The 27,668-nt window shown below is 38.3% G+C and overlaps 2 protein-coding genes across 2 annotated transcripts; both read right to left on the reverse strand.

Annotated features, from left to right (window-relative positions):
* Positions 1-752: 752 nt before the first annotated feature.
* incenp (inner centromere protein) lies at positions 753-16,443 on the reverse strand. The gene is given in 22 exon segments (XM_032549827.1): positions 753-1,013; positions 1,206-1,362; positions 1,475-1,534; positions 1,730-1,759; positions 1,922-2,008; positions 2,168-2,288; positions 2,882-3,012; positions 8,346-8,453; positions 8,530-8,650; positions 8,740-8,849; positions 10,244-10,261; positions 11,151-11,291; positions 11,389-11,473; positions 11,755-11,791; positions 12,189-12,324; positions 12,409-12,472; positions 13,085-13,130; positions 13,237-13,544; positions 13,546-13,857; positions 14,052-14,159; positions 14,264-14,411; positions 16,190-16,443. Coding segments are annotated over 21 exon segments (2,496 nt in total). The 5' UTR covers positions 14,404-14,411; positions 16,190-16,443; the 3' UTR covers positions 753-837.
* Positions 16,444-17,103: 660 nt separating this feature from the next.
* On the reverse strand, positions 17,104-26,118 carry pgghg (protein-glucosylgalactosylhydroxylysine glucosidase). Its single transcript, XM_032550735.1, is given in 16 exon segments — positions 17,104-17,330; positions 17,442-17,665; positions 17,745-17,809; positions 17,811-17,843; positions 17,918-18,013; positions 18,799-18,932; positions 19,024-19,160; positions 19,665-19,737; positions 20,437-20,548; positions 20,621-20,752; positions 22,306-22,425; positions 22,508-22,675; positions 22,677-22,944; positions 23,650-23,860; positions 23,927-24,171; positions 25,820-26,118. Coding segments are annotated over 15 exon segments (2,094 nt in total). The 5' UTR covers position 24,171; positions 25,820-26,118; the 3' UTR covers positions 17,104-17,253.
* Between the last annotated feature and the right edge of the window lie 1,550 nt (positions 26,119-27,668).

The raw sequence follows: 27,668 nt of genomic DNA on the forward strand, positions 1-27,668 counted from the left end.
TAATTAGGCAGCTTCTTTCCTCAGGCAAAATGGGCCAAAAAAAAAAAAGAAAAAAAGAGTGATTTAAGTGACTGAAGTCCAAAACTGTAAAAAAAAAAAAAAAAAGTCCTGCAGCACTCTTGAATTGCTAAGATATTGGGGCATGATCACAGAACTATCAAACATTTTGCTGCAAATAGTGAACAGGGTCACAAGACAAAAAAAAAAAGTTAATTAACCACCAAAGATTTGAGAAGAATCAAATGTGATCAGATGCTTGCAAGATGAAGGCAGAGTTCTGGTGTGGGCTGGTGCTATTACAGATGAGCTAGTTGGACTTTTTTGGGTTGAAAATCAACTCCCAAACCTGCTGGTAGTTTTTAGAAGACACTTTCTTCTTTCTTCAAGCATGTGGTGCAGGAAAAAAAGTCTACATCTTTCTAGAAAACCATAATTTTTATGCCAGGCAATGTTCCATAGCATCCATCAAAGTATTCCACTATGTAATTTTTCACAGACCACCAACTTTGGTGGGTTTTCAGATACTGTCAAGGCCTCTAAAAAGCCAGTTAATTTGATGGAAGAATCATAGCAGCGTGACTACAATAGGCCTTTGCAGCGATTTCACTGCTTGGGCCTAAACATGCAACCAGGCAAAATAACTTTCCACATTCTCAGTACTGTATGTTGTTTTTTTTTTCCTACATTACTAACTCAAACTAGCTCTAAATCATGTTTTCTCACTAATAGAAAACCTCTAAAAGAAAAACAAATTACAATGGAAAAACTTTATTTGAAACAGATTTAAAGCAATTTTAATACAGCAGCAAACGCCACACTGTTTTCACTTAAAAGGTCTCACTTCCCTCCAGTTGGAGGAGAGTGCCACACTGCAGAGCTGGTGCGTTTAAAGAAACGTGGTTTGCTTTTGTAAAATATGTTCTCCAGTCTGAGTGGCTCAATGGGCCCAAAGATGGAGTCCACATCAATAGGGTTGAAGTACTGCTTCCCCATTAGCTGCTTCAGATTGACACCTGGAAAAGTAAAAATAGTTTGACAGTTTTGAAGTGGCATATAAGCATTATGTGCAGAAGAACATGCACAAACTAATATTTAGAAAGCCCTACACTGGTGGGGTTGCAAAAATCAACCAAGAACCCCAGACAAAAAATGGGGTTCTTGCTTTTAAATTTTGCAATATAAATAATCTAACTGCTTATACACACCTTCGGCCCAAGAGGGAATGGGTTTTCTCGGGGCAGATTCATCATCTGTTGAATCATCGCTGTTCTGGTCCATTCCGTAATCCTCTGGATTTTTTGAAATAGTCAGTGTCTTATTTCCACCATCAGGAGTGATGGCGTACGACTGAACTGACATTTCCTGCAGGGAGAAAGTGGAAAGCACACAATGAGGCTTGATGATGAAAAGTAGAAGTTACAAAGTAGAAGCTTTTAGAAAACCTGTGTCAAAAACGTTTAAAAAAAAAAAATACCTGCATGTCCACAGTAACATTTAGACCACCCTTCCCTGCTGGCGTTGTCATTACAGAGTACTGGGAGAATGAAAAAAAGAAACAAACCACAAAATAAAGACAACAGTAGGTCAGGAGAAAAAATACATGCAAGTTGCATGAAAACTGACAGCATAACTGAGTTAAAAGAAAAACAAAACAGAACTTTGTATACAAGTTCTTAGCTTGTAATCACTGAATGAGTGTATGCAAGCTCTAAATTTGAGTGATGCTTACCTCAAGGTCAACTGTTTTATTCAGCAACTTCTTTAATACAATTGAGAGGAGAGAAAAGAAATGTTGAGTTTGTAAGATCAGACAATAACAAAACACATAAATGCACAAAAAACATCTCAATTTAAGGATTTTTGCATCACAAAAACATAATTTAGAAGGATTTTCCACCAGATTTTTGTCCCGTCAGCTTACTTGTGCCTCAGCAGCAGCTTCTCTCCGTTTCGCTTCTTCCCGCTCTTTCAGAGCTTTCTCTTTTGCAGCCAGCCTCTGCTGCTCCTCCTAAAATAATTTTCATGAGTGTCAAATATTTCCAGTGCACACAAAAGAAAGTATTTTTCCTACTGCCGAAATTCGAATGCTGATAGTCCAGTCTTAACAATAAAATCATTTTTTGATTTGGCCTGAAAGCATCACAGCACAGACGAAAACATTTCTTACCAGTTTCCTTTTGTCTTCCAATGCTTTCCTTCGCTCCTCCAGCTCTCTCTCTTCTTTTTCCCTGGCTGCTCGCTCTACCTCACGCTGTAAAGCAAGAGCCTTTTCTTTTTCTACCCGTTCTCTGCACACACACATTAAAAAAGCAATTATTACAACCTGGCATCGCTAAAATAACTTAGGTAAATGCAACGTACATCTTGACTCGCTCTTTGGCGAGTGCCATTAAAATATGTTGGAAAGAAGGGGAGGGCAAAAAAATTAAATAAATAGACGGCACCATCCCAGCCTTTCTCTGTGATGGTGCCGTCTTACTTACTGTGATAATTGTCGCAGTGATGAATTAACTGCATGATAAGTTAAAATGAGCTCTAATTTCTATTCTGATTAATATTTTTTTAACAATTTTGTTTGCAGGATATTTAGAATATCGTCCAGTTCCACTGTTAAAGAGTTCTCTACAAAATTAAAGTTTATTGGTCTTTTGAGAAGGTAAACGTGGATTATTATGTCAACATGAGTGTATCATTTTAAAATGGCCTCTAAACAACAATATTATCGTTTATCACAATTTATCATGCAGCATAATTTGTTATTGTGACAGGCCTATCCCAGAGCGAAATTGAAATTTCATATCTTTTATTTTACCAATTACATACTTTAGTATTTTTTTCCTGAACGAATACCAATAATTGCAGTCACTCATTTCTAACAGACCTTTCAGCAGCAGCTTGCCGTTCCCGCTCCAGTTCTTGCTCCCTCTGGCGCTCCAGAGCTTTGCGAGCTTGCTGTTCCTCCTCCTCCGCTTTCTTTTTGGCGGCCAGCTCCTGCTGTCGTTTCTCCTCCTCCTGAGTTTCAAGTGCAGGTGACATTTAATAATTTTGTATCCTCCAAAAATTAATAAAAATGTTGAAGGTGAATAATATTTAACTTTTGTCATGTGGATTAAAATGTCCATTTTATTTGACTGTTGTGTGCATACTTGGCAAATATAAAATGTTTTTGTATTGACTTCCGGTTATGGCGCTGAGGTGAGCAGAAGCAGTTGAACCAGAGCTCCCAACTCGGTCGTCTAATTCCCCTTTGCCAGAGCTGAATTAACCCTCTAAAATCGATTATTTTATGATGAAAAGCGGAAAGGCATCAAAAAGTAACGGTAAATCAAAACAAACACAAGAAACAGAGAGAACTTTTAAAACAATCTGACCAGCACGTGGCTATGGAAGGGCTTCCGGCTAGCATCGGAGCTATCCGCAAAGAGATCGTAGCTATCCGTGCAGACGTGAAGGAAGAGCTGAGCTGCTTTCGCGACGACTTCTCTGCCGACATGAAGAGAGATTTAAGACGTTTTCAAGAAGAGATTAATGGAAGACTAAATGAAATCGTGTCGGACATAAAAGAGAACCAGAAGAGAACGGAGGAGTCGTTAAAGCGTGTGGCAGAAATGGAGGAGTGGACCGGCGGCGGCGAAAGAGGTGCTGTTGTGGTAATGTGGCCTTGGTTTCCCTTTTTGGTTTAATTTATGTTTCTTATATTGCTGTTTTGGATTGCTTGTTATATTTTGAACTTATTTACTTTTCTTAGATTTAGTTGAGTTATATTTTTGGGGTGTTGTGTTGTATGTTTCTGATTGGTTGTTTGAGGTCACGTGCCATGTACACCGGGAGACGCCCCACCGCAGCGGCGCAGGTGTTCTGCATCTAATTAAGCAGCGTGCAGACCAGGAGGATGATAAGCCATCGACTGTGAGACAGCTAGGAGGAGAAGCAGACTGAGCCGGGCTGGTTGTTGGTGTTAGGAGGACGGCGCAGGCGGACCGGAGGACTAGAGACAGGCAGACTGGTCACCAAGGAGTACCACCTGTCTGATCGCTGTTGAGGGCAGCGAGTCGCCTGACTGGTCGCCGTCAAGGAGCGGGCGGCGGGGCTGTAGGAGCAGGAGTGGCTGGATCGCGGCTGAGGTTCGCCAGGGACCGGGAGCAGTAGAGGACCGCGACCCCCCTTTGGGCCAGCTAAGAGTCTGTTAAGGACTTGTTTATTGACTTTGCCTTCAAGGACTGCCTGTGCCTCCTTCTTAATTATTCACCTTTTAAATAAATTATTGTAAATTTTATTGGTCTGTTTTGAAACTCTGTTCACAATCCTTGCAGTTATTTATTTGGTACACCACTCAGGTGCCACACCGTCTCAAACTATAAGCAACCAAGATAAAATTCAAGCCAAACTGACTGATTTAGAAGCACGCTCAGGTAGAAACAATATCCGTGTGTACGGGATTCCGGAGGACACAGAGGGAGACAATTTGTTGGAGTTTATGGACTGGTTCATTAAGGCTGAGCTGTCACTCCAGGATACGGATCTAGCTATACAACGCTGCCACCGGGCTCTGGGTCCCAAACCGCCGCAGAATGCGAGCCCCCGCTCCGTGGTGATCGCCTTTCTGGCATTCAGAACCAGGGATTGGGTGCTTCGCGCTGCGTGGAAGAAAAGAGAAGTACACCTCAACCAGCAGCGGGTTTATTTCGACCAGGACTACCCGACAGAGACCCAAAAGAAGAGGAAAGCTCACGCCTCTATCAGAAAACTTCTGAAAGAAAAAGGTCTCCGTTTCCAAACCCCGCAGCCAGCGAAGCTCCCGAGTGTTTTTTGACTGTGGCACGGTCACGTATAGCAGCGCGGCGGACGCCATGAAGGACCTGCGAAAGAGGGGGTCTCGCTCCCGACTGCAATAGCAACGATGGTTATCCCACGGCAGCGCCGATGGAGAAACTGGACAGACTGTCCTGGGTGATGGCGGAGGCCAGACGACTTAAGGAAGAAAAAAGAAAAATCTGAGCAATTCAATGACCTGACTAACAACTAAACATTTTAGAGCAGAAACATATTGAAACCAAAGACCCTGCTCTGCTACAGCAAATAGCTGCAATAAAAGTAGACCTAAATCGGAAGCTCAACGACAAAGTGATGCTTAATCTCAAATATATTCAACAAACTTACTATGAAAATGGACCCCGAGCGAAAAAAATATTAACCTGGCGACTAAAACAACTAGACAGATCCATCTTTAAAATTAGAAACCCCATTTCCAACCAGATGTGTTTCTCCCCAGACAAAATACATAAATCATTTGAAATATACTACAGGAACTTATATAGTCAACCCGAATTAACTGAGCTTCCCTCAGTAAAACAGTTTCTAGATTCTTTGGATCTCCCCTCAATTGGCAATGAGCAAAATAAGTGGATATCTGCAGATATAACACCAGCAGAGGTCGATAAAGCCACCTCAAAATTGAAAGCAAGTAAATCACCAGGAGGAGATGGATTACCAGCTGAATGGTATAAAATCTTTAGGAGATCTATAACACCTTTGCTGTTAAAATGTTTTAATCATGTGCTTAAAGGAGGGGAGACTCCACCATCCTGGAAACAAGCGGTGAGATCCGTTATACCAAAACCAGGAAAGGATAAAAGTGAGTGTAGCTCATACCGGCCCATTTCAGTCTTGAACATTGATTATAAAATATTCACTTCAATAATTGTTAGTAGACTAGAAAATATTATCCCCGAACTGATTGATACAGACCAGACAGGATTTATCAAAAATAGACGTACACAGGAGGCGAGCGTTACACTTATTTGACATCATGAGCAGAAATAATTTGAAATCTTTAGCAATCAGTTTTGATGCTGAAAAAGCCTTTGACTCTGTACGATGGGAATACTTATATCTGGTTCCTGCAGGTTTGGCTTTAATAATACAATCATAAATTGTTTAAAATCAATACACAGTTCGCCAGTAGCCCGGATCAAAATAAATGGAGGCCTTTCAGGCACAATTCCTCTGAAACGAGGATGCTGGCAAGGATGTCCTCTGAGCCCAATTCTCTTCGCACTTTTTATAGAGCCACTTGCCCAAAAAATTAGGGAAGACCCAGAAATTAAAGGGAATCATATTTAAGGGAAAAGAATACAAGTCATGTCTATACGCCGATGATGTCCTGGTGACCCCTATCTGACCCAGATGCCAGTCTACCTAACCTCATGTCCTGCCTCTACCAATTTGGACTTTATTCAGGTTATAAATTAAATATTGGAAAAACTCAGACCCTGTGCTTTAACTACTCACCCAGAGAATATATAAGTAATCGGTTCAAATTTAATTGGAAAACAAAAACCATGAAATATTTAGGTGTTATTACTAAAAATGTAATCAAAATATACAAAGCAAATTATGGTACTATAACTAATAAAGTTAAAAATAACCTGAACAAATGGGCTCCCCTGACACTCGATTTGTACAACCTAATAGAAATCATAAAAATGATAATTTTACCTCAACTGTTGTTCCTTTTTCAATCTTTATCAATAGAAATTCCTATCAAGCAATTTAACGAGTGGAACCGGATCATCTCCAGGTTTATATGGCAGAATAAGAAACCAAGGGTACGCTATAAAACGTTACAATTACCAAGAGATAAAGGAGGAATGTCACTCCCATGTTTGGAAAATTACTACAGAGCAGCACAACTGCAATTCGCGGTTTACTGATGTGAAGAGGGTTATGAAGCAAAATGGAAAGAACTAGAATTAAGTCAAATTGACATCCCCCTGCAAGCTCTGCTGGGGGATAAACACCTCAAGACTACATATGCAGATGAGTTGAGTGTTTCCACAAAAGTCCCTCTCAGCATCTGGTTTAGAGAGTTCCGAAACCCACTTTTAGAGAGGAAAACTAGGTTAAGATGGATTGAACATGATAGGGATTTTATACCAGCACAATTTGACTCTACATTCAATCAACTAACCAGAAAAGGCATGACATCATACTGCGTGATTTCTTCTGGAACTGATCTGGAAAGTTTCCAACAACTGCAGGAAAAATTTGACCTTGACAAACAAGACTTTTTCAGATACCTGCAGCTCAGGCACCATCTTTAATAAAAACATTAAAATATTGGAAAAAAATGATCAGGACCTCATTAATATCTTTATTGATGCTTATAAAGGTAAATCTTATAAGAAGAGGCTGTCCAGACTATATGAGTGCTTAGAAAATAATAAAAAAACATCTACATTATATATTAAAAACACATGGGAAAAGGAGGCTAAAATAACGCTGATGCTCAACATTTGTCAAACGAACTCCACCACCACCAGCTCAGGACACTGGAGGGAATTTTCATGGAAGAATATTGTTAGGTTTTTTATAACCCCCAAAAGAACATTTTCTCAGACCGGCAGAGCTGAATCTGGGCTTTGTTGGAGACGATGTAACAATATAATGGCTGACCACTTTCATATTTTCTGGGACTGCCCATTCGATTTATTCCTATTGGCTAAAGGTAGCCAAAGAGATAAAAGTAATTCTTTGTTTTGAAATAGAGCACAATTTTAAAATTATATATTCAAGTAATTTACCAACTGAACTCAACACTCAAGATAAGTACCTTCTGAAAATACTACTGATAGCAGGAAAGAAATCAATAACAAGAAAGTGGCTTAGTGGGAGCCCATCGACACTGTGTGACTGGTCAGCCACTGTAGAAGAAATACGTGAAATGGAAATGCTTACCTTCTCCGTAAGACTCCAGGAAAACAAAATTCAAAAATATTGGTCGAAATGGTTAACTTATAGGAATGCTAAAGCAAGTTGAGTATCATTAATTAATTATTCGGGGTGGTAATTGAGGTTTGGCGCTGTAAAGTTTTGCAGGACTTGGTAACTATGCAAAGAAACTCTCTCCTGTTTGACTCTTCATGGATCTCTACATACATTGTAACCTGTTCACCTGAAATCTGTCTGTAATTTTATTTTGTGTGTGTTGTATTGCTGTCCCCTGTCCCTTGGTGACCTTTCAGTTCTGTATGCTGTTCATTGTACTTGTGATTTTTTTTTAAATTTATTATTATTACCATTATTTCCTCTCCTTTTCTGTGTTGTGGCTGTATTTTGCCATGTATAAAAATCTGATCAAAAATAAAGTATATATATATATATATATATAAAAAAAATGTTTTTGTATTAAAACACGTTTTAATACAAAATGTTTTAAAACAGTTTGTATACAGTAAGCTTATAAACATTTCAGTTGGGTGACTAAAGAAAAAAAAGACAATATTTATGGTGGTAAATGAGCAAATTACAGGGATAAAATTGAAAAAAAAAAATAAAGTTTTCACCTGCTGAATCTTTTTCTTTCTAGCTTCTTCTTCTAGCTTCTTCTTTTGCTCCAGCTCTTCTTGACGCTTTGCTGCCAGTTTCTTTTTCACTTTCTCCTCAGCCTGACGCTGTGTAGACAAAGAAATAAATACAATATTAACCAACCCTAGGAGCAAATGAAGAGCCACCAAACCTTTTACATACTTTATCATTCTTCTCATCAATTTGAGCCATCTTTTGTTCAATCTTCTTTTTCTTTTCCTCTTCCCTCAGATCTTCCTTTACCTTTGCCTCAAACACTCTTTTTATCCTGTCTTCCCTTTTCCTGTGAAAACAGTTTGTCAAAGTGAAATTTAAATAAAAACAGCTTGGTCAAAACAACTACTTTTATTTTATTCCAAGTATAGGTAAAACCTCTTCTGCTCTTCCTGCTTTTTCTTCTTTTCTTCCTCCATTTTCCTCATCCTTTCTTCCTCTTGTTCCTGCTTCTTTCTAAGAGCCTCCAGCTTGTGACGCTCTTTGGTCTGAAAGAAGGAAAAAAAATATAGAAAACAGATTATCAGAAATATAAAAGACAAAGGGTTACAATTAGATGTAAGTTTTAAAGAGTTAATGATTTTATCGATAAACATTAACATGGCTGTGAGGAGGGGAAAAAAAAAGAGAAACCAGTGAGTTAGAAACACCAGTTGCATTTGGATGCACAAAACTTCAGAGCAACTAAGAGAAATGGTAAATGTGGGGACAATCCCTGTATATGTGAAGTGGTTTACAAGCTTGATAAAAGGCTAAAAGAAAACCATTTTGTAAACACACACACAGTAGAGTAGCAGGAATTTCTTTACGTCAATCTCTTGGAGGTAGAACAAAACTGAAGAATATGTCAAATAAAAAGCTACAAAGCTGTGCTGAAACAAATTTATCTGTTATTTTGCAATTGTATTGTATTGTTTACTAAGCTAAATATTCAGCTTTAGCCATACTGATAAACATTTTGGTTACAAAAATGTATTGATAGCACAAACTCCATAAAGGAGGGTTGAATTTGTAGTGATGCATTTTAACCAATACCAAAACTCCTAGTGAATGCTTGAAATTTATTGTGGGACATTTTCATTTGTAAATAAAATTTCATGACAATTAGCAGCAGAGCCTCACAAAAGATGTATAGATTCTCTTTGATGGTCTGTCAGCGCCTAGATGGCTATTTTACAAGATGGAGGGGTAAAAGTCTTTTCCAAAGTGTGGAAAAACAAACAAAATGAGAGATGAATAATCAGCAATTAACAAAAAGAATTATAACTTTGAGGCTCACTTCATACTTGATAAATATATATCATTACATGCTAGAAACAACTCAAGAGGAACTGATGTTCAAGGTTCAGATTTAACTGAACCTTAAATGTTAGCTGAAAATGTTAGACTGAAAGAAAACGGCTACGACTGTTTCCAATCGTCTGTTTTAGACAGTCAGGTTTTTATTGTTCCTGTTGACATCGTCCCCACTTGCTGGCACAGAATGGGCCCTAAAGCAGATTTAAAAATTAGAATAAAACTATAAAAATAGATTTAAAACACACACACACCCAGAGTGAAGTGATCAAAACAAAATACAGCTAATGTTTGGTAATGGTGAAATATTACTATATCTACATCTATCAGCCCCTTCCACACCTAAACAGTGTCTCCATTTCACTTTTGGGGTTTGGGGTCTACTTTTAGCCTCATTTTCAGAGAATAAATAAATTAGTTTCTTAATTTTTATGAAGTGTTCCCCAAAAATTATATTTGTAAGCATTCTTTAGGATGCAACAGTGGGGAAGGATTTTTTTTGTGCAAGTGAAATTTGATCCTTCACAGCTATGGTTGTTAAGACACCACCCGATTCCTACAGACGGTGCTTTAGCAGGACACTTACCACAGTCCCCATGTTTATCTGAGGAAGAAACAAAAACATTTAAGCCAAAATTTTGCAACTAAAGCAAACTGGCACAAATGTTAATAGGATTTCAAGGTTGTTGTTCTTTTGCCTTGTTTAGGAAACACACAGACTAAAACTTCAGTGATGAGATGCAATTAACTCATAATGAAGAACTTGTGTGATTTATTCTGACTGGACAAGATGGGATAACGCCTCAGAGCCCAAGTTAAAGGGCTTTGCTAGTCAAACGTATTAGTAAAAGACTTTTCGCAGGTCTGCCTAAATGTCAATCAGAACGCTTCTGTTTGCGTTCTCACAAACTATTAAAACATCGGCCCAGTTCTAAGGTCCTTACACTGGCTACCTGTATCTCAGAGGACATGCTTTAAAATACTTTAGCTGGTTTAGAAATCACTGAGAGGATTAGCACTATAATATAACAAATATCTGTTATTGTATCAACCTTACAGACCAGTTCTGGTTCTGACCTTCTCTGGATCCCCACAATCAGAACCAAACATGGAGAATCAGCATTCAGCTTACTATACCCCACAAATCCGGAAAAAATGTCCAGAAAACTGAAAAAATGCTTTAAATTGAGGCTAAAATCCAGTTGCTTACAGTTACCTTTGGTTGATAACTGGATCATTAATTTGAGTCTGTTTTGCAAATTTACATCCTTTTCCTTTATTATAATGTTTGCTGTTTTTATCATGTATTTGAAATGGCCTGTTGCTATAATGTAATAAATGAATTTGCGAGGGGGTTTCTTAATTTCCTAGGACAAGTAAAGCTTTACCAGTTCTTTAAACAATCAGAAATCACAACAGTGGTGAAACATTTTAGTAGCAACAGTCTTAATTAACAGTATTAATTTGGCACCGTCAGTGAGACTGAAACTTACTTTAGGATCAACTTTCAGAGGAGTGGTCTGTTTGATAAAGGATTTTATCACGGCGGTTCGGCCAATGGAGCTAGGGGTCATCATCAGCATCTGATTCTTATTCACAGTGTGAAGAAAAGCTCTCATGCTTGGTTTCATTGTCTACATATTGGAGAGAAGACAATGTTCCATGTATTACTTCAATAATAAACCCACTTAATAGTTTAAAAACCGCCCCAATAAGATTGTTGTGTCGTACACTTTGGCTTTTCTTCGGTGGAGAGAAGCGCTTCGTGGGGCTGTACTCAGTGTCTGGGGCCTTTCGTTTTGTGCTGAGGCTCGATCTAAAGACAGAAAAACAAAAATGCTAAGTCAATTTGCATATACTGTATATGTATAAAACTGAGCCGTATGCAACGAAATTTCGTTCTGTATACACCCTGTGCATGCAAAATGACAATACAGTCAGTCTAAGTAGTCTAAAATGTTATACACAGCACTGACATGTCTTTATTATTGCTAACATGACAGTACTCTTATTTCTTTGCAATTTGGGACAATATCCAAGTCCAAGTGTTAAAAAAAAACAAAACACACACATCACACTAAAACTGAACACACACACCTTTGAGTTGCCTGGCTTTGTTTCCTAGTAGCAGCCACTGAATGAAAAAAATGCAAACATCAATTTAATACCATCAGAAAAGTTGCGTGGTAGTTCAACACTGCAAAAAACACAAAATCCTAATTATTTAGTATTTTTGGTCTAGTTTCTAGTGCAACTATCTTATTATACCCAAGATACAAATAATGTACAAGTGACTTTTCAACAAGATATAGGAGATTGTTTTAAGTCAACAATTCTTTGCTACCGAGTAACGTAAACTAGTTACAGAGGCAGATTATTTAAAGTTTTTTTGTAAGTTAGTTTTGTCTTATTCAATTTCAAGATACTTCCACTAGAAAGGAGACAAAAATATTTTAAGAATTTGTGTTTTTTTTTTACAGGGAAAATCATAATCAACAGAGTAAAAGCAAAACTATGACAGGATCTCATACCAGACTTTTTGGCAGGAGTGCTCATTTTAACCACAGAGCAAAACAACGGAGGAGGAGCCAGTTTGGGAGAATTAGCAGCTACAGAGCGAGTTACGCGCTCAACAGCAGGCACAGGGACTTCACGACCGCTTTCAGGCTTGTTTGAAGGAAAGGGAGGAAGAAATTACATAGAAGACAACTCAAAGGAATAAGTTAAACACACTAAACAAAGAAAAGCTACCTTTGAAGCTTCACTTGCTTTTTCCGGCAAGTCATCAACAATGTCTTCAGTTTCTGCTTTGCTGCTAAAGTGAATAAAATAGTATAGATGAGGGACACTGGATACTGATTCATGAATTAAATTGCAGCATCTGGTGGATGAGGGTAGATTATAAAAAGACAAGAAAAAGCCATGGTTCTACTGTACCACTGGTGGTACTTCAGGAATCTTTACTAAGAATAGAAATACAATGGAACATTTTAACTATTCATGAAGTAAATATGATGTGAATAAACTTATCGGCTCTAAATCAAATGTGTTGAATGCATTAATACTAGGACTTTTCACCATTTGCAGTACATAAACACAACATGTAATATGCACATAAAAATAAAAAGCAGCTTTCATTAGCAGTCACATATCACACATCCTCAATGAAAAGATTCATTTCCACCAGACGGGCAAAAAAAAGCTCATCTATTAAAACGTAATTTTTCAGAAAAGAACATTTTTGTGATTCATTTTGAACAGATGCAATTTCTGAGAAACATCAGCTTAGAATTTAAAACAGAATTGTGAACCCCCATTTTGTTAACCTCAGAGCCATTTCCATTCCTACAACTGTAAATGCACAAAAGAATGTAAACCTCCCAAATGAAAAATTGATATTAAATGCAAAGAAAGCGGTTTTACTCACACTTCCTCATTATCCTCATCTGCAGATTCCATTAAGGCATTTGCTCCTGCGCAAACAAAAAAGAAAAGAAAATCAAAGACGAGAAAGAAGTTTAATCAAAGTGAGGAAGAATCTGTTGAAGATGTCTGCATTTGGGAGATTAAATAGCTCACCACCAGTGTTGCTGCTGCTGCTTGTAGAGGTGCTCATTCGAGTAGACATCCTCTTGAGCATAGAGCGGCGTGAAGCCCGGCGGATGGATTCCTGTGTCATACTGTGCCGAAGACCAGCCAGTGAGTGCCGCAATTTGAGGGAGCAGCGTGCAGAGCTCCGCCTTGACCTCCGATCAGCTGCAGCTATTGCTATCTTTGTAGCTGTACGACCCGGAGACGCCTCTGGCTTATTGGCAAGTTCTGCAGACAAGCGATCCTCTGCTGAGATGTTGACGACCAACTCCGCTGAACGAATCTTCGGAGGAGGACTGAGAAGTGATGCTGGCATTGTCAGATTTGGTTTCTGCATTAACTTTTTGAATTTTGTCCACTTCATCCTCTTCCTTCACCAGCTCTTGCTTCTTGTTCTGCACATCTTCCTGCTTGCTGCTGTCACTGAATGACAAGCTTTCATCTACATCTTCAGGCTTCGTCTGTTTGTTTTTACGGGTAGCACGTTTTGGTTTTGGAGGGTTACTAGCCTTAGAGGTTGAGACCTCAGAGATCGCTTCTTCTTCAGGAATCAAGTTGAAAGGTTTAACAGATGATCCACGAAGATTGCTACGCTTTCCCTTTGAGAACCTGCGTCACATGCAACACAAACACAAGACGTTGCAACACAAAACATAAAAAGCTGCCACAGACACAGGTACAACATACCTGTGTCTGTGGCAGTGTCATAACAGTGTCTTCAGTTTCTGCTTCTGTCATTAAAAGGGGTAATGACCTTTTTATGAAGGTCATTGCCCTTCATAAAAAGAAATTATCAAACAAACCTCCTTGCTTGACTTTCCTCTTGGCGCCCTGCAGACACCCGCCTCCTGCGACTGTTCTTTTTCTGTGATGGCGTTTTCGGCATTAGTTCTGGTTCAGCATTAAAGTCTCTGAAAAAAATGAGAGAAAGAGAGAGATGTATGTTAACAAAAAAAAAAAAAAAGTTTGGCAAGAATCCATTTAGCAGACCTTCACTGCAATAAGGTAAGCCTACCTAGAGAACATGCGATTTGCTTCTTGTTGTATCTCTTCGAGCCACACCATGTGGACATTTTCGATCTCATTGATGAATTCCTGCGTCTTTCCCACAAACATCTCCGCGAGGGAGCGCACTGACGGCAGCACGGAGTTCATGGTGGCAGCTGTAGAGAGAAAGTCGAGTGATTATTAAACTGTTGACTAGATCGCATATGCTTTCACAGAATGTGAGCTTTGTTACACTAGCTATCCAGGTCAATGTCTTACCAAAAATAGTGAGTTGTAAAGTAAGTACTGCAAGTTGATTTACTGTACATCTCTGTTAAAAACTGCAATGGTGATTCTATTTAATTTACTTCCAGAAATTATTTAGTTCATCAGAGGAGCTGCATGTTGGGAAAAAGGCTCCATTTTTTTTTCTTGTTTTCATTACATGTGTTTTTTTGGAAGTTCTTAAGACTTCAATAATGATTCATAGAATGATTCATAAAGTTCATAAAACTTCAACCAATAATTATATTGAAATTTAAATTTAAGAGTGACATTGAATGGGAAAACACAGTTGAAAAACTTAACTTGGATAATTTATCCAATTCCCAAACTAATAAAGCACTTGTCCTGTGTGTCTTAGCATACATTTATTGGAGTTTATCATCAAAATTGCAACATGTCCAGTATGTTGTTCTTTTTTTTTTTAACAGTAGATTTTAAACATCATATGATTGCTAATTTCCACAGCAATTGCAACTTTTTAATGAAATGCATTGTAATGTGGTACTTTCACTTATTTTTTGAGTTAGTTGATGGCTGCTGTGAAATACCTGTCAAAAAAAAAACAAAAAAAAAAAACTTTCACATTGCAATATAAGTAAAGGCCTTTTTTTGCAGCATTATGCTACAATTTGTATAGATTTTTTACACAGAAAAACTGCAACAGCGTTATCTTTTGGGAGACATGACATTTCAATCAGGAACAACCTTTGTTGAATTAAAGCAACTAAATCTAAAGTGAAGTGAGTATGCTTGGGTTTAACTGTGCTTTGCAAAACAGAAAAATATTTTAGAACTGAAGAGTAAAAAGATATAGTAAATTCCTTTCTCCATTAACAAATAAAAATGTTCAAGCTCATTAAACCCTGAAGTAAAACAATACCTTTCAATTGATGCTGAACTGTTTTTTCATCACCATTTTGTTCTTTGATTACTGTTCTGCCTTAGATACTGTATTCAATAGCATATATTTAATAATATTGTTTTACTTTAAATACTACACTATGTACATTATGCTGTTTGAACTTTTGTAGATGCTACAATGACAAAACCTCCTCTCTAAATGACAACAGTGATCATGAGACTTAAATGTTGTAAAAGTGGCATTTTACCTTACGTTCAAAATAAACATTTTTAACTAAACTGTTATGTTCAGTTATTATTCTTTTCACAATGGTCTATAACCAAGAGATTTATGTTTATAATTATTAAACCTTATATTTTAAAATTTCCAAATTATGCACACTTCCGGAAGCGACTATGCACAAAAATAACCTGAAATCGCTGTGGCGTCAATTCACACGCAGTATGAATTCGTCGAAGTATTGCAATACTTGTAATTTTCTGCACTTCCACCTACAATAACCCAAAGATAGCATCAATACATTTGAAGTACTTAGGAAAAAATGACGTAGATGAAGTTAACAATAGCAACTATAGGTTTCAAAGTGCAGCATGCTAGCGTGGGGGAGGGGAGATTTGTAAGAAAATCATAAGGAAAACTACAAACGGCCGCGATTTAACCGAGAAAAAAAACAAAACAGACTTTTGAGTTGTAAGTAACACTAGCATTAACGTTTCAATTTCTATCTACTCCAAAAACCACCAGAAGACTAACGTTAAAATGTTAACGTTGTAACGTTTACAAACATAGACGAGCATCAATATTTACCTTTAGTATCCGCGTTTCTTTACGACGTCAACGAAGACCGTTGGTCTGTTATTTATAGTAAAAAAAAAAACCAAAAAACTAAATCAATCGCATATCTGCACTAAACAAAAACGAACTAGTAATAATCCCTACGTTTGTTCTTCGGTCCTAGAAGTGAGGAAGACAACAGCTATTCTCCCAATAACCCGCTGAAACCGTTTTTAACTTGTTCAAACCACGGCACGGCAACCAATCACAGCGCAGAACAGCTTCTTCGAGTGGCTCGATGTTTTCACCGTGACATCCAAGATGAGCGGAGTTAACCTTGCAAATGGCAGCAGCGAAGTATGCGGGGAGTGGCAACTGCGGGGTCTGAAGGAATATAATATAAACGCTGCAGATCCTTAGGGCGGCGTTACTGTTTTCGAGTCAGATTTAAATCAACCAATCACTGGTTAGAATTTTCGTGTTCCTCTTACGACACTTTTGCACATCTTTATGGCAAAGTGACAAAGTTGTTGTTTTCGCTAATACGTTAACCTTGTGAACAATCCAAAAGCCCTTTTCAATTCTTTCGTCTCTTTGTCTTATGTGCATCTGTCACTCGATGACAGTATAAGGCTGAATCCACCAGCTGATCCATTCTTGTGCCTCTTGTGAGTTTATCAATATAAATATGTACAGAAGAGGCATGTTTTTTCCCTTCAGTTCACGTTCAAAAAAATATTTTTTGGAAAAATACTTCTGTGGAAATCTATATTTAATTACCCAGCTGGGATTTTTTTTTATTCTCAATGTACCTTTGTTCATTAATTTAAAAAAAAGTATATTTAAACATAGGTGTAATTGAAGAAACACTTAAAATCTGTTTGCATGTTTCTTTTTGAATTAAACATGACATTTGCAAGATCATTTGTGACAAAGGCAAAAAAAAGTCCAAATTAATGTCTTTTATTGTTTCTTTATAATATTACCAATACTTTTCCATGTTTATTGTTGAGAATTCCAACACATATCACAGACATAATAATTTTGCATATTTTTCTGTGAATGAAATGATGAGGAGGAGTGACAAGGCTCTTGTTTCAAAGCGGCCAGCAGAAAGACGGGGGATCCATTTTACATATACAGCCTGCTTCTCGAGGAAAAGTGACTGGCTGTCCTGAAATGACAGATGTATAATATTCAAAGACAAAGCCATTTTATTTTTCTAACTTCAACGTTTGTTTAATGAAACACAAACTGTAGCTGCATGTCACTGCTTGTGTGTTACCTGGCATTAGAGGGATTTTAGCTCCTGATGCCTTCAGGACAATTTGCAGCTTATGAGGATTAGTGTTTCCAGCTCTGCCAGTCTGTTCTCTGAGTATGACGCAGACATCATCTTTCCTGAGCAGCCAGTCCATCTGATTGCCCAGGTAGTTGATGCCACGGACACACAGTTCACAGATCTCATCCGGAAGCAGCGGGGCGAAGGCCAAGCATTCTTTCTGAACTCTAAAAAACAGTGAAGCCTTTCAAACACCGTCAGTAGCCACATGATGATCTGAGCATGTTGGAGGGATAAATAACTGACCTGAAACCCGTGTACCCAAACAGCACAGCCTGCAGGAATCCTCCCATACCTGTGAGGAAATTTACCTGCTCCAGAGCCATCGGATGATTCACTCCATACCTGTGAAGAGATGTGATGAAGTGTCCACTGAGTCATTGTTGGTTTAATGAGCGCGTGTGAGTCCCTCTGCGTACCTGAAATGGCCCCTGGATGTTCTTGAAGCACTTTTCAAGTAAGCGTTGCGCTTTCTCAGCTTCGCCCAGCTCCAGCCAGCCTATTGCAAACATACCCTGCAGATGGAAAGGAAAATTAATTTGTTCAAAACTTAGAACGCTACGTTGTGTATGTACTTTTCAACATTCGCAACCACAAACTTTAAAGCATTTTATATTAGATGCCAACATAAAGTGATGCATATTTTTGAAGTGGAAAGAAACTGATATACAAATTTAAAAGTTTTTACAAACATAATAACCAACACCCCAAATCAATACAACTGTATGTGGGTATGTGTTCATTGGTTTTGCACATCCAGACAGTGAATTTCCCAATTGAATTTAGGTTTGATGTTCTTTAACTAGAACATCAAATAGGATTGGATATATTCCATTTCATTACAGCTCTGGTTGTGTGTTTAGGATCATTGACTATTCTTCAAGGAGAACCTCCACCAAAGTCTCAGGTTTTTTCAGGATTGTCCTACATTCATCTCAATGCCTTGTTTCTCCCTCACCTGTCTGACTTGTTCCTTCGTTTTCACTATCTTATGTTTTTAACAAGAGAGTTTCTTTAACACAGAGTTAAATAGTAGCTAAATGATTTTTGAAGGTAACTAGTTGAAGTGCATTTTATTTATGGGTATCAGAGGAAATTGGGGTGAATACAAATGGACATGACATTTTTCAGATTTTTACATGTAAACCTTATCCCAATAAAATATCTTGAAGTTTGTGGTTGGAAGGTGGCAAAATAAGAAAAACCTCAAAAGGTATGAATACCTTTCCAAAACACTGTTCATATTTGTAAAGGAGTTTGTAAAATGTGCTGAACATGCAACTCCTTGAGCCTAACTTACCCACGTCATGGCTGGTCCGTTTGGGTCTGTGACCGGCTCGTAGGCTTCCAGATCAGTCCTCCTAACCTCCGGAGGCATCGGCAGGCCGAGGGGATACCCCAGCATCACTGTGTCTGCCTGTTTCACCGGTTGACCTGTGTGTGGCAAACAGCAGAAAGTTTGGATGTTTTCTGAATTCTGGATCCTTTTTTCCTGGTTTGGTGTGAGAGAGGCACAGACTTCAACCTTTACTGTAGCCATCATACTCCGGATGGTACTGCAACTCTTGGTCAAAAGGTATTTCGATGCGCTCGGCCACTTCCTGCCATTCTTTTGGAGCCGAGTGTTGGAGAAGATCAGCCAACTCGACAGCAAACTGCAGACTAAGAGAGGAGAAACTACTTTTTGGATAATATTTATGACCTAATCTGTAATGTAAAGCAATCTTCACATTCTTTGACTGTCCTGGTAAACATGTGAAAAAAAAACCCATTTTGCTATTGAAGCATAATCAGTAGAAATAACTTTTCTTGTCAGAAATTTTCAGTTATGAAGACAAACACACATTTGCCTGATTTTTCTTTCTCATTTTGATCTGTTGACTCATTTGCCACGTCATATTTGTACACAGTGAAACAGCAAGTCATGGATTACTAAAACGATTGTGAATCAAAATAAAGCTTAAATGACAAAAAGGCTTCAGCTACATTTCATTTTGAAGCTTTTACAGGGAAGCCAATCACTGAGGGAATTTTGAATATAACAAATATTTCTTATTTTTTCCCTATATGTACACATATACATATGCATATATATATATATTACCAGAATGCCAATGAATGCAGGCGGCGCTGTCTCTTATAATGTCTAAACTCTAACACAAATACCTGAGTTTTGCCACTGTGTTGGTGTACACTGAGTTGTTGACGTTGTAGTAATATTCATCTGGTGGCATAACACCTAAATGCAAAAAAGAGAAGCATTTTGCAAATATTCATTAAATGTATTATAAGTGCCTATAACAATTAATTTATGCGAAGAACATAAAAATGTGATGAGCATATTTCTATAACACGTTTAGTTGAATCTATTAATGCATGCAAAATGGGTTTTTCAGTTGCAATTTTTCCAAGTTATGAAAGCTTCTACAAAAGTTTAAAAAAGGCATCCGAATACTTAATTTCTGTTTAAAATTACCATACCATACATACAATAATAACAGTATTAGGAATAGTAATTTTACATAATCCAGAAACAAATGTTCAACAGTTAAAAAAAATGTGCAGCAGAATATTAACGGAGAAAAGGGCCAGAAAAATCCAAGGTAATTTCATTTCATTTATGCTTTGTCTTGTAATTTAAATGAATCGTGATGGGTAGCAGTGAACAGGTTCAGTTTGCATTGGATTTTAGTCCACTCATCATTTAATTCAATGTCTTTAGCTTATCATTCAAGTAGATGTGCACATTCACAAATTCTTCACCATTAAAGTAATTGGATGATATGACTGAAAGCACTACTCTTTTCAACAGACTCATGAACCCGAGTCCTGATTCTTTTAAAGCCATGTTATGCCAAATAATATTTCAAACACAAAATCACCAGGGCTTCTGTAGTTTGGACCTCTTTAATGCAGCAGGTAGTTTCTTTATTCTTACCCAACAGGTGATATTTCTGGTCGTCAGGGTTCCACTTTACCCTGGAAACCCAGTAATCAGCCACCCCAAAAATCACCTCGCTTCCCCTTCCCTCCGTGAACATGGACAGATCCTGCAACAAGCAGCTCAGTCAACTTCTCAGAGGCAGAAAACGTGATGGGAAGTAGGGGTAAGTGGTCGTTACCTCAGTGAGGTAGAGATAGTGTTGGAAGGCCAGCGTGACATCTCCGTTGATGTGAATCTCTTGTTGCCCATAAATGTCATCCGGACACACCTCTCTCCCTGACACAGCACTTTCCCAAGGGAACTTCAGCCCCTGGAAGATAGCATACGTGCTTTAGAAGACTCAGACAATGTTATTGTTTTTCATTGTTGAAATCTGGAACCTGAGCTGCATTCAGCAGGATTCCTTAGCCTAGAAAAGCTTTGATTTCAGCATTTTCCTTGTCTGAAAATGAACGGAAAAAGAAAATGAGTCTGACTTTATTCCAACCTGGTTGTCTAAATATTGTTTCCTTCCTCTCTCTAATTTTCATTTTTCCAAAACTCGTCTTTTCTTCTCTACTTTTTCTTCCTTCCATATTGCCCTTTCTTCATGATAGGTTTATTTTGTCATAACCTGCAAAGAATCAGCCAGAGACAGAGATTAGGTTTCTTTTGATTTCTTTTCTGCAGAATAGGAGAATTGAGAACAGACGCGACGAATCGCTGTCAAACACTGTCTGGACTCAATTCTGCCAGATCTTTCTTTGCATTTCTCTTTATTGTATAGAAAAAGGAGGTTGGGCTTCTCTTCACACAGTCACACAGAGAATTGACCAACCGTCTTTACATTCTGAAACCTCCTATGGACATGCCCTTATAAGGGCATGTGGCTGACCACAACTAATCAGTTACAGATGGAACTAATAACACATGAATGTTTAACGTTTTTAGCTTCCAAGCAAACATCCTAAACAAAGTTAATAACATACTACAAAAGAAAGAGAAGTTAAGTAAATATAAAAAGAAGAATAATATGAGAGTAATAATAAAAAAAGAATAATATAAAAAGAATAATATGAAAACATAACTTGTAAAATAAACTCATGAGTAAATGAACAGGAGGATAATTTTTCTAACATTTCATTCCTCACTTTTCTTTCCTTCCCCTCTGTCTTTCCTTCCTCTCTTTCCCTTCCCCCCTTCCTACTGCTCTTCCTTTCTTCCTCCCTCACTTCCCTACTTCCTTTCCCATTTCTCACTCCATCGTTCTCCATTTTAGCTAATTAAGTAATAAAAATGTCTCATTCGTTGTATCTTATTTTATACGCTTTAGGTTAGATTTTAAGCCGGGTTTTCCCGCAGTATATTATAAGCCTGGCAGGCCACCAGGCTTTACTTGTGCCCCCACCAGGCTTAGCATTGCTTAATTATTCAATTTTTTTTAATGTTTGCATTTTTTTAAGACTTTATAGTTGGTGTTCAGATATTAATCTTCCAGTCTTCCAATAACACATAATTATAAAGAGATATTGTCACATTTCTTTTCAAGTTTAAACCTTTTTTAACTCAAAAACACGGCGGGTTGCTGGATGAATGACTGCCAAGCGCCCCAACCACGGGGCTTAGCAAGATTTCTGGGAGAAATTTTGATAAGTATTTAATGTATTTGTAAACACAAGATCATTTTTTTATGATGTCCTAAAAGTACTATATGTACTTTCTTCCCATCATGACTATGTGAGGCATACCCAACATGTCTCTAAAATAGGTTACTTCTTAGTTTTGTAACAGACTGGTACTTTAATACATACTGTGTTCAGTGTTTCATGGTTTACTAGAAGAAAACAGAATGGAGAGGCACCATTCTCCTGTTGATCAATGTACCTTGTAGCCTTGCTTCTGGGCATTGTCTTTTGCACCGTCTCTCGTCCCAACTCTGTACTCCAGCACGGATCGGGCGAGCTTCGGGTAGAACAGCGCTATCCCTGGATACATCCAAATATCCTGTCAGAAAAAAAGAGGTATACTGTGTGATATAGAATGCATAGCAAATAAACAAGCTGCAATCAACTTTCTAGAGCCTCACCTGATCCCAAAAAACATGACCCCAGTAATCCTGTCCGTCCCCGCCGTTAGACAGCCCGCCTGGACTCAACCCACCGAAATAGCTGGAGGTGTCATGGATGGACGGGAAGGCGCTCAGGAGGTAGAACATACAGCCGACAACAGCTTTGCTGAGGGTCTCAGACCCCAGTGACCTCCACCTTGCTCTGCAACCACAACTCCTTCCAGGCCTTCTCGTGAGATGGTCGCAGGTTTCCAGTCGCCATCAGGTTCAGGCCCTCGTCGTAGCTGGACTTGGCAGCTTCCAAGCTGTTGGCCACGACCAGGATGAATCCCCAGCGAGCTTTTGTCTGCTCCGGTGGCAGCGACACAGTGGAAGGCACAGGGGTCCAGATTAGGTGGACTGTGGGACAGGACTCTCCTGGGAATTCAGCTTTAGCCGTTTGTCCTCGAATATGCCTGGAGGGACAGCGTGAAGAGTAAAAATTCTAAAACAACTTGAACTTTTTCATATGATGAGTTGTAACCAGAGGTCGGTAGAGTTCCCCCCAAAATTTTACAACTTCAACATATTTTTACTCAAGTAAGAGTAAAATATAGCAGTCCAAGATATTACTTAAAAGTAAAAAAGCATTTGGTAAAAAGGTCTACTCAGTTACTGATTAACTGGTCAAAACATCAATCATTTAATACTTATAATGACATCATCAGATGACCAAAATGTAAAATTATGTAGAAATGTTGGTGTTTTAAAGACCAAAATGAAAACAATTCATAGAAATAACATAATAAAATGAGAAAATCAGGCAAAAATATTTTCCAAATTAATTTATTTCAATATAAAACTTTAGAAACTTTAACAAAAGCTGCAGGTGCGTGTCTCAGTCTAGCAATATTTTGATTAAAACAAGCTTGTTCTTCATTCATTGAAGTTACTCACAGTGAACAGAGTATCCAGAAATGTTACTTAAGTAAAAGTAGTGATACTTCATAATAAAATTACTCAAGCTAAAAGTAAAAATTAATTTAAAAAATACTCCTAAAGGCACATATTTTTGAAAAAGTTCTTCAAGTAAATGCAACTGAGTAAATTTAATAAATAATGTTAAGTTCATACAAACAACAGCCACTGCTACGGAGTAAAAAGATGCTGAAAAGCCTCACCTTCCACCTTTGTAGTCAGGAGAAGACTCAAACTGGATGTCTTTGCTCTGAGGGGCGAATGAACTGACCAGATTAACTACAACTGGCTCCTCTGAGGTCACCCGGCGCTCCAACAGAACCTCCATCACCAAGATGTTGGCATAAAAACGGTGACAGTATAGAGACTGTGAGGCAGTCACACTGGCTGAGCTCAGAGTGTGGGAGAAAATACCTGAAGATGAGAGGAAAACATTTTAAAAAAGAAACAAACAGCATCACTTACTCCTGTAGAGACTACCTGTGTGGGTGTCCAGGGTGTAGTTGTGCTGGGCAGGTTCCTCCGTCTCAATCTTCACAGCCAGAGGGCAAGGGACGTCAGCTCTGTGGCAATCTCCAGCCTCCCCATTATAAACACCACCCATGTGCATGATGCTGTCGAACACCTTCCAGCCCAGGAGCCCATTTGCAAGAGGAGGGAGGAAACGAGGGTCCCTGGGAAGGGTGTCGGTGGTGAAGACGTAAGGGTCCGAGTCACAAGACATGCTGTGAAGATTATCCTCTCACAGTCACTTAATGAAAGCGACGCAGAATAATTTTATCTAAAGAAACCACAGTTAAAGTCACTATGATGACATATGAACAGTTAGGTTGAAAAGTATTTACCAACTTACAGGTTTTACATACAGTATTGTATATAGTTCAGCTTTTTTCAGTACATCATCATGTTACATTTTTGGAAAAGTCATCCGACTCAGTTGCACATCCATTGGATTGCAAGTCCGATATTTTTCTTTGTAATAACTTTGTAATTCTCCATAGGTGTGAGTGTGTGTGTGCATGGTTGTTTGTCCTGTCTGTCTCTGTGTTGCCCTGCGACAGACTGGCGACCTGTCCAGGATGTACCACGCCTGTTCTGTTTCTATTTTAATTTGCTTATTCATTTTTTTATTGTATCCTAAATGATTAAGATCAAATAAATTTTATTAACAAAATGCAAATAAATTCAAAACACTCCTTTCAAATGATGACTTCATTTATAAATGGGGAAAACTAACTCTTTGACACAAATTGTTTTAATTTAGTTACACTGGAGGTACAGACAACAGTATCCGACTTCGACTTTAATTGACTTTAGTTTATTTATCTTTTCAGGCCATTCAGAAGTGGTTTTGCTGGTGTGCTCTTTTGTAAAACTCAGATTATTTTCCTCAAAGACTTAAGGATCGTCAAGATATGAATAACATTTTCCTGCTACTGCACATAAATGTACATGTTGTCCATCGTCCTTTATTATTTCCTTAAAAGTTTTTGAAAGTATTTACACTTTGTTTCCTGTGGGCACTTAAAAACCTCGAAAACCTAAGTCAATAAAGTTGATCTGGGTATTTTATGGGGGGGGAAAAAAACCTTGAGTTGTTTTTGGCCTAGATTGAATTAAGATGATTTTTTTTGTAAATTGCCTTTAGACAATGTTTGTTGTGAATTGGCGTCATATAAGTGCACTGAATTGAATTGACCTTGCGATTGGATGTCATTTTTGTGTGTCTATTTCTTTTTATTGTTGAATCACAAACATTGATCCTGAGCCTGCAGAGCTTAAAATGTTGTTCTAACTTCGTCTGGGAATCCTGGGAATGTTCATCACTGATCCATGTTGTCTTCACAGTGTGGTTCACTGAAGTCCCAAAACCTTAGAAATTACATTTTAAACCTTTCTAAACTGATTAATGCCAATTACTATTTTTTCTCATCTTACCTAAATGAATTAAATAACAACTTGAAGAACTGCTTTTAGTATTTACTCTGTTTATCTTTGCCTACATTTTGTCAAAAGGTCTGAAATGTTCAAGAATTTATTTGCTTCGAGCTCGTAAAGCAAGAAGACCCCAGATCAATCAGGGGGCGTGAACTTTGACCCTTTCAATATCACAAGATGACCAAATGTAAACTTCAGTCATGTGCTTTCATGAATTGCATACAATGAGATGCAGACTAAGTAAAAAGCAAAAGTAGAAAAAGGTTAAAGAGTATCTGTAAATTAGCTTGAAGACATTCCTCACCGCTCAGTGATCAAGCTATTCTAAACACAGTGCATCAGCAAAGTTGCATTGATTCATTTTCACATTAACAGGAAGAAGGATCTGTTTCTAACACAAAGAGGAATGCAGACAAAAAAAAATGGTAAAACAACCTGAAGAAGTTCCCGAACCGTCTATTCTTTACATGATGAGTTGCAGAATGCTTCCTCTGTGCTCTGATTACTCTCAGCTTTTACACAGTCACAAAGAAAAGCAGTGCAGAGATGTTCATAAAGTGGATCCAAGTTTGTTTTGTATCTCTGCAGACAGAGGAGGTCTCTCTTCTGTTTTTGTGCTGCAGGGAAAATCTGGACGGTAGTGTTGGTCTACTGAAAAACCTGGCATGGATTTAACATGGTGGGATAAATATCAGTCCCAACCCAGCTGTGCAGCAAGGATTCAAAAGTTTACATAGATTTTATTCAAATGTCCTCCTTTCATGGTTTCTCTTGGACTTTAATTGTGTCATGAGCTTAAAAGGCTGCTGTCTCTCTCTCTCTGTGTGTGTGTGTGTGTGTGTTTACAGTTTGAGCAGCAGGATGACATAACTTGGCAGAGCCAGCAGAAATACTCTGCAGGTCACACTAAGAGTGTTTATGTTTTCATCTCGTCACTCAGTCTGAACTAAATCATCTCTCCTGTCTGCAGCTAATTAGTGGCTTTGAAGGCCTTAATTTCTGTCGCTACTTTGTTTTGTACTCTGGACTAATAGAGTTTGGCAGTCGTAGAGAATGCAAAGATTTGAGACTGAGGAAGCAGGTCGAGGGGGGTTTGATCAAGGTATATTCATATATTTTGAACGGTCCAGTTAAACTCCAGGTCAAGCACACAAAGTTAGAGAAAGGTGGTGCTCTCATACACATCCTGCTACAGGTTTTAATGTTTCCTGCTGATATGGTAAAGAGAATAAATGCAAAACCGCAAGTTTTTACCACCAAATTACATCAGAATATCTTGTGCAGACCTGTTTAGCAAACTCCACACACTTAGTTTTGTTATGGCAGAATGAAAAGCGATTTTTCCTGTTATCACCTCTAACAAAACAATTTCCTATGAGGAACCAAGAACTTTGAGGTTCAGTTCGAAAACTATTGTTATCCATTTTCAGGTCTAAGTCTAAACTTAAAGCCCAAGGTGACAGAGCTTTTTCTGAGGTGGATCAGAGACTATAGATCTGCACATTAATAACATTAGGAAACTTTCTAATCATTCTTAGAGATTCACTTTTATGAACTGACTTTTAGCATGTTAGCCCAAACATTTTATCTTACAGCTGTTTAGTTGTTCTTGTATTTTTAATGCTTTTTATAGTTGATTGTACCAGTGTTATGCATTTTAGTTGCATTTATCTTGTGAAGCACTTTATCCAGTTTGAGCTATATAAATAAATATAGTCAAATCAGCCAGATCATGCTGCTGCCATAAAGGGTCATTTCTTTTAGCACATCCTCTGCCGAGGTGAAAATAAATATGAAGCGTGGCGTATAACGCTATAACACTGCAAAACAGCTGGAGTGATTTGCAAGTGTCTGGCTGAGGCACTTAAACATAATCCAACTTTGTTTAGATTGGATTTTTATGACTACAGGTCCTCCCATCTGTATAAAAATGACAGTCCTAACTATACATTTTCCCAGTTGGACTGGAGCATTACATCAGCTGATCCTCTTGATGGCACCAGGGAGCCATTTTGTGCAGCATCTGGCATCATGCCGGCTGTCAGAGCCACAAACCCTGGGAAAAGCAGCGCTTTGTCCATATAAGGCTGCAATCCATCCGCTTCCCTCTTCCTCCCCAGCTCCCTTCCTATGCCTTTCTCAGACCTGAGGGATATTTACAGAGAGCGCGCCTTGGCCGGCCTGCTCTTCCTTTTTAGGAGCTTCGCCTGCTGTCAGATCTCCTACCATCCAGGACAGTGGTCCATCTCTGCTCTCGGATGGGCCAAACAGATGGATAACTTGT

The sequence above is a fragment of the Xiphophorus hellerii genome, chromosome 2 (assembly GCF_003331165.1).
Source record: "Xiphophorus hellerii strain 12219 chromosome 2, Xiphophorus_hellerii-4.1, whole genome shotgun sequence".
In the NCBI taxonomy this organism is placed as follows: domain Eukaryota; kingdom Metazoa; phylum Chordata; class Actinopteri; order Cyprinodontiformes; family Poeciliidae; genus Xiphophorus; species Xiphophorus hellerii.